The following is a 15,492-nucleotide window of genomic DNA, read 5'->3' on the forward strand; positions in this document are numbered from 1 at the left end:
CCCCCATAATAACCCCAAACACCCCATAATAACCCCCCCACCCCATAATAACCCCAAACACCCCATAATAACCCCCCCACCCCATAATAACCCCAAACACCCCATAATACCCCATAACCCCCATAATAACCCCAAACACCCCATAATAACCCCCATAACCCCCCATAATAACCCCAAACACCCCATAATAACCCCAAACCCCCCATAATAACCCCCCCATCCCATAATAACCCCCCCATTCTCCCCATTGCAGAGCCCAACGCGTCCGCAAGCCCCCCCACGAGTCGGACCCCACCACTTGCAGCGGGGGGGAGGACAACTGCGACTCCCGTTCCCACCCCATAACCCCCCATAATAACCCCCATAACCCCCCATAATAACCCCCATAACCCCCCATAATAACCCCAAACACCCCATAATAACACCCCATAATAACCCCAAACACCCCATAATAACCCCCCCACCCCACAATAACCCCCCCATCTCCCCATTGCAGAGCCCAACGCGTCCGCAAGCCCCCCCACGAGTCGGACCCCACCACTTGCAGCGGGGGGGAGGACAACTGCGACTCCCGTTCCCACCTCAGCGGTACCGAGGCTGCTCCCCCCCCTCTCCTGCCCCTTCCCGATCCCAATCCCGATCCCGATCCCGATCCCGGACCCAGCCGCAAACGTTCCCGAGCTTCGGATGACTCCGAACCCGAAACGGGCCCCGATGGAGGAGGAGGAGGAGGAGGAGGAGGAGGAGGAGGAGGAAGAGGAAGCCCTGAGCCCGCTCTGGAGCCTGGAGCCGCTGAGATCGAGCTGGTGTTCAGAGCGCACCCCCTCCTGGTGGACAAGGGGGATTACAGCCAGACGCGGTCAGAGAACCTGCCGCTTCCTCTTCCGCTTCCGCTTCCGCTTCCTTTCCCACTTCCTCTTCCTTTTCCTCTTCCATTTCCTCTTTCTCTGCATCTTTTCCTCTTCCTCTTCCTCTTCCTTTTCCTCTTTCTCTGCATCTTCCTCTTCCTTTTCCCCTTCCTTTTCCTCTTTCTCTTCCTTTCCCACTTCCTCTTCCTTTTCCTCTTCCTCTTCCTTTTCCTCTTTCTCTGCATCTTCCTCTTCCTTTTCCTTTTCCTCTTCCTCTGCATCTTCCTCTTTCTTTTCCTTTTCCTCTTCCTTTTCCTCTTCCTCTTCCTCTTCCTTTCCCACTTCCTCTTCCTTTTCCTCTTTCTCTTCCTTTTCCTCTTCCTCTTCCTTTTCCTCTTCCTCTTCGTCTTCCTTTTCCTCTTCCCCTTCCCTTCCTCTTCCTCTTTCTCTTCCTTTTCCGCTTCCTCTTCCTTTTCCTTTTCCTCTTCCTCTTCCCCTTTCTCTTTCTCTTCCTCTTCCTCTTCCTTTTCCTCTTCCGCTTCCTTTTCCTCTTCCTCCTTCTCTTCCTTTTCCTCTTCCTTTTCCTCTTCCTCTTCCTTTTCCTCTTCCTCTTCCTTTTCCTCTTCCTCTTCTCTTCCTTTTCCTTTTCCTCTTCCTTTTCCTCTTCCTTTTCCTCTTCCTCTTTCTCTTCCTTTCCCACTTCCTTTTCCTCTTTCTCTTCCTTTTCCTCTTCCTCTTTCTCTTCCTTTCCCTCTTCCCCTTCCTCTTCCTCTTCCTTTTCCCCTTCCGCTTCCTCTTCCCTTTTCCTTTTCCTCTTCCTTTTCCTCTTCCTCTTTCTCTTTCTCTTCCTTTTCCTCTTCCTCTTCCCCTTCCTCTTCCTCTTCCTTTTCCACTTCCTCTTCCTTTTCCTCTTCCTTTTCCTCTTCCTCTTCCTCTTCCCCTTCCTCTTCCTTTCCCACTTCCTCTTCCTCTTTCTCTTCCTTTTCCGCTTCTCCTCTTCCTCTTCCTCTTCTCTCCCTTTGCATCTTCCTTCTTCCTCTTCCCCTTCCTCTTCCCTTTCCTCTTCCTCTTCTCTTCCTCTTCCTCTTTCCCTTCCCCGTCCTCTGCCTCTTCCTCTTCCCCTTCCTCTTCCCCTTCCTCTTCCCGTTCCTCTTCCCCTTCCTCTTCCCCTTTCTCTTCCTCTTCCCCCTTCCCTTTTCCCTTTCCTTCCTTTCCCTTCCTCTTCCCCTTCCTCTTCCCGTTCCTCTTCCTCTTCCCCTCCTCTTCCCATTCCTCTTCCCATTCTTCTTCCCCTTCCTCTTCCCCCTTCCCTTCCTCTTCCCCTTCCCTTTTCCCTTTCCTTCCTTTCCCTTCCTCTTTCTCTGCATCTTCTTCTTCTCTTCCCCTTCCTCTTCCCCTTCCTCTTCCTCATCCTCGTCCTCTTCCTCTGCCTCTTCCTCTTCCCCTTTCTCTTTCTTTTCCTCTTTCTCTTCCCCATTCTCTTTCTCTTCCCCTTCCTCATTCCTTCCTCTTCCCCCTTCCCTTTTCCCTTTCCTTCCTTTCCCTTCCTCTTCCTCTGCATCTTCCTCTTCTCCTGCATCTTCCTCTTCTCTTCCCCTTCCTCTTCCTTTTCCTCTTCCTCTTCCCCTTCCCCTTCCTCTTCCTCATTCCTTCCTCTTCCCCTTCCCTTTTCCCTTTCCTTCCTTCCCCTTCCTCTTCCTCTTCCCCATTCCTTCCTCTTCCCCTTCCCTTTTCCCTTTCCTTCCTTTCCCTTCCTCTTCCCTTCCTCTTCCCCTTCCTCTTTCTCTTCCTTTTCCCCCTTCCTCATTCCTTCCTCTTCCCTTTTCCCTTTCCTTCCTTTCCCTTCCTCTTCCTCTTCCCCTTCCTCATTCCTTCCTCTTCCCCTTCCCTTTTCCCTTTCCTTCCTTTCCCTTCCTCTTCCCTTCCTCTTCCCCTTCCTTTCTCTTCCTTTTCCCCTTCCTCTTCCCCTTCCTCTTCCCCTTCCCCTTCCTTTTCTCTTCCCCTTCCTCTTCTTCTTCCTCTTCCTCTTCCTCTTCCCCCTTTCTCTTTCTCTTGTTCTTCCTCTTCCCCTTCCTCTTTCTCTGCATCTTCCTCTTCCCCCTTCCCTTCCTCTTCCCCTTCTTTTCCTCTTCCTCTTCCCCTTCCCCTTCCTCTTCCCTTCCCTTCCCCTTCCTCTTCCTCATCCTCTTCTCTTCCTCTTCCCATTCTTTTCTCATCCTCTTCCTCTTCTTTCTCTTCTCCTTCCTCTTCCCCTTCCCTTCCTCTTCCTCTTCCTCTTCCTCTTCCTCTTCCTCTTCTTCTTTCTCTTCTCCTTCCTCTTCCCCTTCTCTTCCTCTTCCTCTTCCTCTTCCTCTTCCTCTTCTTTCTCTTCTCCTTCCTCTTCCCCTTCCCTTCCTCTTCCTCTTCCTCTTCCTCTTCCTCTTCCTCTTCCTCTTCCTCTTCTTCTTTCTCTTCTCCTTCCTCTTCCCCTTCCCCTTCCCCTTCCTCTTCCCCTTCCCCTTTCTCTTTCTCTTCCCTTCCTCTTCCCCTTCCTCTTCCTCATCCTCTTCTCTTTCTCTTCCCATTCTTTTCTCATCCTCTTCCCTTCCTCTTCCTCTTTCTCTTTCTCTTCCTCTTCCTCTTCTTCTTTCTCTTCTCCTTCCTCTTCCCCCTTCCCCTTCCCTTCCTCTTCCTCTTCCCCTTCCTCTCCCCCTTCCTCTTCCTCTTCCCCTTCCTCTTCCCCTTCCTCTTCCCCTTCCCCTTCCTTTTCTCTTCCCCTTCCTCTTCTTCTTCCTCTTCCTCTTCCTCTTCCCCCTTTCTCTTTCTCTTGTTCTTCCTCTTCCCCTTCCTCTTTCTCTGCATCTTCCTCTTCCCCCTTCCCTTCCTCTTCCCCCTTCTTTTCCTCTTCCTCTTCCCCTTCCCCTTCCTCTTCCCTTCCCTTCCCCTTCCTCTTCCTCATCCTCTTCTCTTCCTCTTCCCATTCTTTTCTCATCCTCTTCCTCTTCCTCTTCTTTCTCTTCTCCTTCCTCTTCCCCTTCCCTTCTTCTTCCTCTTCCTCTTCCTCTTCCTCTTCCTCTTCTTCTTTCTCTTCTCCTTCCTCTTCCTCTTCCCCTTCCACTTCCCCTTCCTCTTCCCCTTCCCCTTTCTCTTTCTCTTCCCCTTCCCCTTCCTCTTCCTCTTCCCTTCCCTTCCCCTTCCTCTTCCTCATTCTCTTCTCTTCCTCTTCCCATTCTTTTCTCATCCTCTTCCCTTTCCTCTTCCCCTTCCCTTCTTCTTCCTCTTCCTCTTCTTTCTCTTCTCCTTCCTCTTCCCTCTTCCCTTCTTCTTCCTCTTCCTCTTCCTCTTCCTCTTCTTCTTTCTCTTCTTCTTCCTCATCCTCTTCCCTTCCCCTTTCTCTTTCTCTTCCCTTTTCCTCTTTCTCTTCCTCCCCCCTCCCCCATTCCCCTCCCCCATTCCCCTCCCCCTCCCCCCTCACCCCCTCTCCCCTCCCCTCCCCCCAGTTACGTGAAGACCACCTCCAACGCCACGGTTGATCACCTCTCCAAGTACCTGGCGCTGCGCATCGCCCTAGAGGAGAGCGCGGGGGGCGGGGCTCCGCCGGGGGGCGGGGCCTCCCTGCCCCACGTCAGCGAGAAGCAGTACACCATCTACATCCCCACGCCCGCCGGCGCCTTCACGGTACGCGCAGACCCATAGATCACACCCCACACATCACCTCTGCTCTATGGGGTGAGCCCCACACATCACCTCTGCTCTATGGGGTGCCCCACACATCCCCTCTGCTCTATGGGGTGAGCCCCACACATCACCTCTGCTCTATGGGGTGAGCCCCATAGCCACCCCACCTTGGTCTATGGGGTGCCCCACATATCCCCTTTGCTCTATGGGGTGCCCCACATATCCCCTCTGCTCTATGGGGTGCCCCACATATCCCCTTTGCTCTATGGGGTGAGCCCCATAGCTCGTTCTGGGGCCTACTGCCCCATAGCCACCCCACTTTGGTCAATGGGGTGAGCCCCATAGCTTGTTCTGGGGCTCCCTGTCTCGAGCCCCATAGCCACCCCAAATTGGTCTATGGGGTGAGCCCCATAGCTCGCTTTGGGGCCTCCTGCCCCAGCCCCATAGCGATCCCCTTGCTGGTGGGGCGGGCTCTAGGATCTATGGGGCTGGCCCCACAGCTCTGTGTCCTCCTGCCCCAGCCCCATAGTGACCCCCTTGGCTGCTCTAGGACCCATAGGTTGTATGGGGCTGGCCCCACAGCTCTGTGTCCTCCTGCCCCAGCCCCATAGCGATCCCCTTGCTGGTGGGGCAGGCTCTAGGGTCTATGGGGCTGGCCCCACAGCTCTGTGTCCTCCTGCCCCAGCCCCATAGCAGCCCCCTTGGGGGCTCTAGAGCCAATAGGATCTATGGGGCTCACCCCACAGCTCTGTGTCCTCCTGCCCCAGCCCCATAGCGACCCCCTTGGCTGCTCTAGGACCCATAGGTTGTATGGGGCTCGCCCCACAGCTCTGTGTCCTCCTGCCCCAGCCCCATAGCGATCCCCCTTGGGGTCTCTAGAGCCCATAGGTTCTATGGGGCTCACCCCATAGCTCTGTGTCCTCCTGCCCCAGCCCCATAGCGACCCCCTTGGCTGCTCTAGGACCCATAGGTTGTATGGGGCTCGCCCCACAGCTCTGTGTCCTCCTGCCCCAGCCCCATAGCAACCCCCTTGGGGGCTCTAGAGCCAATAGGATCTATGGGGCTGGCCCCACAGCTCTGTGTCCTCCTGCCCCAGCCCCATAGCGATCCCCCTTGGGGTCTCTAGGGCCCAGAGTGTCTATGGGGCTGGCCCCACAGCTCTGTGTCCTCCTGCCCCAGCCCCATAGCGACCCCCTTGTTGGTGGGGCGGGCTCTAGGGTCTATGGGGCTGGCCCCACAGCTCTGTGTCCTCCTGCCCCAGCCCCATAGCGACCCCCTTGTTAGTGGGGCAGGCTCTAGGGTCTATGGGGCTGGCCCCACAGCTCCGTGTCCTCCTGCCCCATAGACCCTCAATGGATCCCTCACGCTGGAGCTGGTCAATGAGAAGTACTGGAAGGTCAGCAAGCCCCTGGAGCTCTACTACGCCCCCACCAAGGAGCAGAAGTAGGGGGGGGGTTGTTCTATGGGGCTGCCCCATAGCGCCCCACAACCTCCCCCCCTCCTCCCCCCCCTTGGGGTCCCCCCAGTAAAAACACTGGGGGGATGCTGAGGGGGGCACAAAGGTGATGCTGTGGGACCCAAAGGTGATGCTATGGGGTGGGGTGGGGGGTGGGGGGGGCAAAGGTGATGCTATGGGGCTGGGGGGGGCCCAAAGGTGATGCTATGGGGCTGGGGGGGGTCCCAAAGGTGATGCTATGGGGCCAGGGTGGTCCCAGAGGCGTTGCTATGGGGCTGGGGGGGGGCCCAAAGGCGTTGCTATGGGGCCAGCGTGGTCCCAAAGGTGATGCTATGGGGCTGGGGGGGTCCCAAAGGCGTTGCTATGGGGCCAGGGTGGTCCCAAAGGCGTTGCTATGGGGCTGGGGGGGGGTCCCAAAGGTGATGCTATGGGGCCAGGGTGGTCCCAGAGGCGTTGCTATGGGTCGGAAGGGTCCCAAAGGTGATGCTATGGGGCTGGGGGGGGGGCCCAAAGGCGTTGCTATGGGGCTGGGGAGGGTCCCAAAGGCGATGCTATGGGGCTGGGGGGGGGTCCCAAAGGTGATGCTATGGGGCCAGGGTGGTCCCAAAGGCGTTGCTATGGGGCCAGGGTGGTCCCAAAGGCGTTGCTATGGGGCTGGGGGGGGGGGCCAAAGGTGATGCTATGGGGCGGAGGGGTCCCAAAGGCGTTGCTATGGGGCTGGAGGGGGGGGCAAAGGTGATGCTATTGGGCTGGGGGGGGCCCAAATGTGATGCTGTGGGGCCAGGGTGGTCCCAGAGGCGTTGCTATGGGGCGGGGGGGGGTCCCAAAGGCATTGCTATGGGGCCGGGGAGGGTCCCAAAGGCGTTGCTATGGTAACAGAGAGATGCTATGGGGCCAGGGTGGTCCCAGAGGCGTTGCTATGGGGCTGGGGGGGGGTCCCAAAGGCGTTGCTATGGGGCTGGGGAGGGTCCCAAAGGCGTTGCTATGGTAACAGAGAGATGCTATGGGGCTGGGGGGGGGTCCCAAAGGCGTTGCTATGGGGCCAGGGTGGTCCCAAAGGCATTGCTATGGGGCTGGGGAGGGTCCCAAAGGCGTTGCTATGGTAACAGAGAGATGCTATGGGGCCGGGGGGGGGGTATGGCCCCATGGGATATGGGACATGGTGTGGGGGGGTGCCCCCCAGTTCCCCCCACAAGCAAGCCCCCCCCCCACCCCACCCCATAGAATCAATGGGGCAGCACCTTCTGCCCTGACCCAAAGGGGGGGACACCCCCCCCCCCCAATAAAGCATCACTTGGGGGTCCTGTGGTACCCAGAAGCCTTTATCCATGTGCAGGGATGGGGAAAGTGGGGCTGGAGGTGGGGTAAAGGGGGCATCCATGGGGACAATGGGGGCACCCATAGGGACACCCATAGGGTCAATGGGGCCCCAAAGGGACATCAATGGGGACCCCACAGGGCCACTGGGGACCCCCATAGGTTTCAATGGGGCCCCAATAGGTTTCAATGGGGACCCCCATAGGTTTCAATGGGGCCTGCATGGGGTCCAATGGGGACCCCATAGGTTTCAATGGGGCCCGCCGTGGGTCAATGGGGAGCCCCATAGGGACATCAGTGGGGCCTGCTGTGGGTCAATGGGGACCCCCATAGGTTTCAATGGGTCCCCATGTGTTTCAATGGCCCCCCATAGGTTTCAATGGGTCCCCCATGTGTTCCAATGCCCCCCCATGTATTCCAATGGGCCCCCCATGTGTTCCAATGGCCCCCCATGTGTTTCAATGGGTCCCCATAGGTTTCAATGGGTCCCCCTAGATTTCAATGGGTCCCCATAGGTTTCAGTGGCCCCCCATAGGTTTCAATGGGGAGCCCCATAGGGACAACAGGGCCCCCATAGATTTCAATGGGTCCCCTATGTGTTTCAATGGGACCCCCATAGGTTTCAATGGGGCCCGCCGTGGGTCAATGGGGCTCTATAGGGACAACAGGGACCCCATAGATTTCAATGGGCCCCCCATGTATTTCAATGGCCCCCCATAGATTTCAATGGGGCCCCCCATAGGTTTCAATGGCCCCCCATAGGGTCCAATGGGGACCCCCATAGGGGACATCAATGGGGCCCACTGTGGGTCAATGGGGCCCCCATAGGTTTCAATGGGCCCCCATAGGTTCCAATGGGTCCCCATAGGTTTCAATGGGTCCCCATAGGTATCAATGGCCCCCCATAGATTTCAATGGGTCCCCATGTGTTTCAATGGCCCCCCATAGGTTTCAATGGGGCCCCATAGGTTCCAATGGGGAGCCCCATAGGGACATCAATGGGGCCCGCCATGGGTCAATGGGGCTCTATAGGGACAACAGGGACCCCATAGATTTCAATGCCTCCCCCATGTATTCCAATGGCCCCCCATGTATTCCAATGGGCCCCCCATGTGTTTCAATGGCCCCCCATGTGTTTCAATGGGTCCCCCATAGATTTCAATGGGTCCCCATAGGTTTCAATGGGTCCCCATAGGTTTCAGTGGCCCCCCATAGGTTTCAATGGGTCCCCCATAGGGACATCAGTGGGGCCCCATAGGTTTCAATGGCCCCCCATGTGTTCCAATGGGTCCCCCATAGATTTCAATGGGTCCCCATAGGTATCAATGGCTCCCCATACGTATCAATGGGGCCCCCATAGGGACATCAATGGCTCCCCATAGGTATCAATGGGTCCCCATAGGTATCAATGGCCCCCATAGGTATCAATGGGAACCCCCATAGGTATCAATGGGTCCCCATAGGTATCAATGGCCCCCATAGGTATCAATGGGTCCCCATAGGTATCAATGGGACCCCCATAGGTATCAATGGCCCCCATAGGTATCAATGGGAACCCCCATAGGTATCAATGGCTCCCCATAGGTATCAATGGCTCCCCATAGGTATCAATGGGACCCCACAGGTATCAATGGCTCCCCATAGGTATCAATGGCCCCCATAGGTATCAATGGGTCCCCATAGGTATCAATGGGACCCCACAGGTATCAATGGCTCCCCATAGGTATCAATGGCCCCCATAGGTATCAATGGGTCCCCATAGGTATCAATGGGACCCCATGTATTCCAATGGGTCCCCCATAGGTTCCAATGGGACCCCATAGGTTCCAATGGCCCCCCATAGGTTTCAATGGGGAGTCCCATAGGGACATCAATGGGGCCCGCTGTGGGTCAATGGGTCCCCATAGGTTTCAATGGCCCCCCATAGGTTTCAATGGGAACCCCCATAGGTTTCAATGGGGCCCCCATAGGTTTCAATGGGTCCCCATAGGTTTCAATGGGGACCCCCATAGGGACATCAATGGGGCCCGCCGTGGGTCAATGGGGCTCTATAGGGACAACAGGGACCCCATAGGTTTCAATGGGGAGCCCCATAGGTTTCAATGGGGCCCCATGTATTTCAATGGCCCCCCATGTGTTTCAATGGGTCCCCATAGGTTTCAATGGGTCCCCATAGGTATCAATGGCCCCCTATGTGTTTCAATGGCCCCCCATAGGTTTCAATGGGTCCCCATAGATTTCAATGGGACCCCCCCATAGGGATATCAATGGGGCCCCCATAGGTTTCAATGGGGAGCCCCATAGGGACAACAGGGACCCCATAGGTTTCAATGGGGAGCCCCATAGGGACAACAGGGACCCCATAGATTTCAATGCCCCCCCCATGTGTTTCAGTGGGCCCCCCATGCGTTTCAATGGGTCCCCATAGATTTCAATGGCCCCCATGTGTTTCAATGGGCCCCCCATAGGTTTCAATGGGTCCCCATAGGTTTCAATGGGGACCCCCATAGGTATCAATGGGTCCCCATGTATTTCAATGGCCCCCCATAGGTTCCAATGGCCCCCATAGGTATCAATGGGTCCCCATAGGTATCAATGGCCCCCCATAGATTTCAATGGGTCCCCATGTGTTCCAATGGCCCCCCATGTATTCCAATGGGCCCCCATAGATTTCAATGGGTCCCCCATAGGTTCCAATGGTCCCCCATGTGTTCCAATGGCCCCCCATGTGTTCCAATGGCCCCCATAGGTATCAATGGGTCCCCCATAGGTATCAATGGGTCCCCATAGGTTTCAATGGGAACCCCCATAGGGTCCAATGGGAACCCCCATGTGTTTCAATGGGACCCCATAGGTATCAATGGGCCCCCCCGTTTCAGTGGGTCCGGCCGTGGCTCAGAAGTTGGGTTTGTGCTTCTTGAGCTCCACCATGAGGTGATGGAGGTTGAGGAGCTCGGCGCGGGCGGGCAGGGAGCGCAGCGGGGGCTGGGCCAGAACCTTCTGGAAGCGGTGGTAGTACTGGATGAGCTGCGTCAGCGCGCCCTAGAGCATGGGGGGCAGAGGGTATGGAAAACATCATTGGGGGCAATGGGGTACAGGGAGGGGTCCTCAACCCCCATTGGGACCAATGGGATCCCCTCTCCCACCCCCTCCCCCCATTGACCCCAATGGGATCCAATCTGGGGTCCTCGAACCCCATTGATCCCAATGGGATCCAATGAGGGAGCTGCGTCCCCATAGAGACCAATGGGATCCAATCTGGGGTCCTCAAACCCCATTGGGACCAATGGGATCCAATCTGGGGTCCTCGACCCCCATTGGGACCAATGGGATCCAATCTGGGGTCCTCGACCCCCATTGGGACCAATGGGATCCAATCTGGGGTCCTCAGCCCCATTGATCCCAATGGGATCCAATCTGGGGTCCTCAACCCCCATTGGGACCAATGGGATCCAATCTGGGGTCCTCAACCCCCATTGGGACCAATGGGATCCAATGAGGGAGCTGCGTCCCCATAGAGACCAATGGGATCCAATCTGGGGTCCTTGAACCCCATTGGGACCAATGGGATCCAATCTGGGGTCCTCGACCCCCATTGGGACCAATGGGATCCAATGAGGGAGCTGCGTCCCCATAGAGACCAATGGGATCCAATCTGGGGTCCTCAGCCCCATTGATCCCAATGGGATCCAATCTGGGGTCCTCGACCCCCATTGGGACCAATGGGATCCAATCTGGGGTCCTCAACCCCCATTGGGACCAATGGGATCCAATCTGGGGTCCTCAGCCCCCATTGGGACCAATGGGATCCAATCTGGGGTCCTCGAACCCCATTGGGACCAATGGGATCCAATCTGGGGTCCTTGAACCCCATTGGGACCAATGGGATCCAATCTGGGGTCCTCGAACCCCATTGGGACCAATGGGATCCAATGAGGGAGCTGCGTCCCCATAGAGACCAATGGGATCCAATCTGGGGTCCTCAACCCCCATTGGGACCAATGGGATCCCCTCCCCCACCCCCTCCCCCCATTGATCCCAATGGGATCCAATCTGGGGTCCTCAACCCCCATTGGGACCAATGGGATCCAATCTGGGGTCCTCAGCCCCATTGGGACCAATGGGATCCAATCTGGGGTCCTCAACCCCCATTGGGACCAATGGGATCCAATCTGGGGTCCTCAGCCCCATTGATCCCAATGGGATCCAATCTGGGGTCCTCGACCCCCATTGGGACCAATGGGATCCCCTCTCCCACCCCCTCCCCCCATTGACCCCAATGGGATCCAATCTGGGGTCCTCGAACCCCATTGGGACCAATGGGATCCAATGAGGGAGCTGCATCCCCATAGAGACCAATGGGATCCAATCTGGGGTCCTCGACCCCCATTGGGACCAATGGGATCCAATCTGGGGTCCTTGAACCCCATTGGGACCAATGGGATCCAATCTGGGGTCCTCGACCCCCATTGGGACCAATGGGATCCAATCTGGGGTCCTCAGCCCCATTGATCCCAATGGGATCCAATGAGGGAGCTGCGTCCCCATAGAGACCAATGGGATCCAATCTGGGGTCCTCGACCCCCATTGGGACCAATGGGATCCAATCTGGGGTCCTCAGCCCCATTGATCCCAATGGGATCCAATGAGGGAGCTGCATCCCCATAGAGACCAATGGGATCCAATCTGGGGTCCTCAACCCCCATTGGGACCAATGGGATCCAATCTGGGGTCCTCAACCCCCATTGGGACCAATGGGATCCAATCTGGGGTCCTCAACCCCCATTGGGACCAATGGGATCCAATCTGGGGTCCTTGAACCCCATTGGGACCAATGGGATCCAATCTGGGGTCCTCGACCCCCATTGGGACCAATGGGATCCAATCTGGGGTCCTCGACCCCCATTGGGACCAATGGGATCCAATCTGGGGTCCTCAACCCCCATTGGGACCAATGGGATCCAATCTGGGGTCCTCAACCCCCATTGGGACCAATGGGATCCAATCTGGGGTCCTTGAACCCCATTGGGACCAATGGGGTCCAATGAGGGAGCTGCGTCCCCATAGAGACCAATGGGATCCAATCTGGGGTCCTCAAACCCCATTGGGACCAATGGGATCCAATCTGGGGTCCTCAAACCCCATTGGGACCAATGGGATCCAATCTGGGGTCCTCCCCCTGGGACCCCCTCCTCAACCCCATTGGGACCAATGGGATCCAATCTGGGGTCCTTGAACCCCCATTGGGACCAATGGGATCCAATCTGGGGTCCTCAGCCCCATTGATCCCAATGGGATCCCCCCATTGGGACCAATGGGATCCAATCTGGGGTCCTCAGCCCCATTGATCCCAATGGGATCCAATGAGGGATCCAAGCTGCATCCCCATAGAGACCAATGGGATCCGCGCCTCAACCCCCTCAGCCCCCATTGATCCCAATGGGATCCAATCAACCCCCATTGACCAATGGGATCCCCCCGAACCCCCCCATTGATCCCCCAATGGGACTGACCCCATCAGGGTCCCCTCCCCTCTCCAATTGACCCCAATGGGATCCCCTCATCGGGACCAATGGAATCATGGGTCCTCAGCCCCATTGGTCCCAATGGGATCCAATGAGGGAGCTGCATCCCCCCAATGGGACCCCCCCCATTGGGACCCCAATCTGGGGGTCCTCACCCCCATTGACCAATGGGATCCCAATGGGATCCCAATCTGGGATCCCCTCGAACCCCATTGGGACCAAATGGACCCCCATTGGGACCTGGGATCCCCACTCCCACCCCCTCCCCCATTGACCCCAATCTGGGGTCCTCAGACCCCCATTGGGACCAATGGGATCCCCTGGGGTCCCCCTCAAGCCCCATTGACCCCAATGGGATCCCCCTGCATCCCCATAGAGACCCCAATGGGGTCCTCAACCCCCATTGGGACCAATGACCCCACCCCCTCCCCCCATTGACCCCAATGGGTGATCCCCCATTGATCCCCCATTGACCAATGGGATCCAATCTGGGGTCCTCAGCCCCCCCCCCCCCCCATTGACCCCAATGGGATCTCCCCTCCCCCCATTGACCTCATCGGAATCCCCCCCTCCCCCCATTGACCCCAATGTGATCTCCCGTCCTCCCCATTGACCCCAATGTGATCCCCTCCCCCCCCTCCCCCCATTAACCATAATGGGATCCCCCCTCCCCCCATTGACCCCAATGGGTTCCCCCCTCCCCCATTGACCCCCCCCACCCCCCCCCCTCCCCCACTGACCCCATCGGGTTCCCCCCACCCCCCATTGACCCCAATGGGATCCCCTCCCCCCCCTCCCCCATTGACCCCAATGGGATCCCCTCCCCCCCCTCCCCCCATTGACCCCAATGGGATCCCCTCCCCCCCTTCCCCCCATTGACCCCAATGGGATCCCCTCCCCCTCCATTGACCACCCCGCCCCCCCCATTGACCCCCTCGGGTTCCCCTCCCCCCCCATTGACCCCAATGGGATCCCCTCCCCCCCACTGACCCCCTACCATCCCCCCCCCCTCCTCCCATTGACCCCAATGGGATCCCCTCCCCCCCTCCCCCATTGACCCCCTCATTGACCCCAATGGGATTCCCCCCTCCCCCATTGATCCCAATGGGATGACCCCCCACTCCCCCCCCCTCCCCCATTGACCCCAATGGGTTCCCCGCCCCACCCCCCCCCCATTGACCCCCCATTGACCCCCCCGCCCCCCCCTCCCCCCATTGACCCCCTCGGGTTCCCCTCCTCCCCCATTGACCCCAATGTGATCCCCTCCCCCTCCTCCCCCATTGACCCCAATGGGTTCCCCCCCCCATTGACCCCCCCCCCCCCCCCCCTCCACTGACCCCATCGGGTTCCCCCCACCCCCCATTGACCCCAATGGGATCCCCCCTCCCCCCATTGACCCCATCTGGATCCCCTTCCCCCATTGACCCCAATGGGTTCCCCTCCCCCCCCCATCCCCCCCCGCCCCTCCCCCCACCTGGATGATGCCGGTGCCGGTTCGGAAGTTGCTGCAGGAACTCATCACGTCCCTGCTCAGCGCCTCCACCGCCCCCCGCCAGCCCCCCGCGAAGCCCCGCGCCACCTGCGTCACGCGGCCTATGGGGCGCAACGGGGGTTGGGGGTCAGCGCCCCCTGCCCCACATCGCCATCACCATAGGGATGCTATGGGGCAGAGAGGGGGACCCCACATCCTCATCACCATAGGGATGCTATGGGGCAGTGAGGGGGACCCCGCATCGTCATCACCATAGGGATGCTATGGGGCGCAACGGGGGTTGGGGGTCAGCACCCCCTGCCCCACATCCTCATCGCCATAGGGATGCTATGGGGCAGAGAGGGGGACCCCACATCGCCATCGCCATAGGGATGCTATGGGGCAGAGAGGGGGACCCCACATCGTCATCGCCATAGGGATGCTATGGGGCAGTGAGGACCCCACATCGTCATCACCATAGGGATGCTATGGGGCGCAACGGGGGGATGGGGGTCAGGGCCCCCTGCCCTACATCCTCATCACCACAGGGATGCTATGGGGCAGAGCGGAGAGACAGAGGTCAGGATCCCCTGCCCCACATCCTCATCGCCATAGGGATGCTATGGGGCAGTGAGGACCCCACATCCTCATCGCCATAGGGATGCTATGGGGCAGTGAGGACCCCACATCCTCATCGCCATAGGGATGCTATGGGGCAGTGAGGACCCCACATCATCATCGCCATAGGGATGCTATGGGGCAGTGAGGACCCCACATCCTCATCGCCATAGGGATGCTATGGGGCGCAACGGGGGTTGGGGGTCAGCACCCCCTGCCCCACATCCTCATCGCCATAGGGATGCTATGGGGCGCAACGGGGGATGGGGGTCAGCACCCCCTGCCCCGCATCCTCATCGCCATAGGGATGCTATGGGGCAGTGAGGACCCCACATCGTCATCACCATAGGGATGCTATGGGGCGCAACGGGGGTTGGGGGTCAGGGCCTCCTGCCCCACATCCTCATCGCCATAGGGATGCTATGGGGCAGAGAGGGGGACCCCACATCGTCATCACCATAGGGATGCTATGGGGCGCAACGGGGGTTGGGGGTCAGCACCCCCTGCCCCACATCCTCATCGCCATAGGGATGCTATGGGGCAGAGAGGGGGACCCCACATCCTCATCACCATAGGGATGCTATGGGGCAGTGAGGGGGA

At 58.3% G+C, this 15,492-nt stretch overlaps 2 protein-coding genes across 2 annotated transcripts in view; one reads left to right on the forward strand and one right to left on the reverse strand.

Moving 5' to 3' along the window:
* Positions 1-496: 496 nt before the first annotated feature.
* Positions 497-5,955, forward strand: LOC134174267 (E3 ubiquitin-protein ligase RING2-B-like; the record flags this gene model as incomplete). The annotated part of the gene is made up of 3 exons (XM_062639038.1): positions 497-859; positions 4,328-4,505; positions 5,851-5,955. Coding segments are annotated over 3 exons (643 nt in total), but the record flags the coding sequence as incomplete, so codon positions are not given.
* A 4,218-nt stretch (positions 5,956-10,173) lies between these two features.
* Positions 10,174-15,492, reverse strand: part of VPS52 (VPS52 subunit of GARP complex) — a 33,861-nt gene continuing 28,542 nt past the window's right edge. The window contains exons 17-18 of the mRNA XM_062639039.1: positions 14,278-14,396; positions 10,174-10,320 (exon numbers count right to left, since the gene is read on the reverse strand). Of these exons, the coding sequence (XP_062495023.1) occupies positions 10,174-10,320; positions 14,278-14,396 (266 nt within the window). The remainder of the gene's footprint in view (positions 10,321-14,277; positions 14,397-15,492) is intronic.

The sequence above is a fragment of the Pezoporus occidentalis genome, unplaced genomic scaffold, assembly GCF_034315485.1.
Source record: "Pezoporus occidentalis ecotype Australia unplaced genomic scaffold, CSIRO_AGI_Poc_V1 ctg599, whole genome shotgun sequence".
In the NCBI taxonomy this organism is placed as follows: Eukaryota; Metazoa; Chordata; class Aves; order Psittaciformes; family Psittacidae; genus Pezoporus; species Pezoporus occidentalis.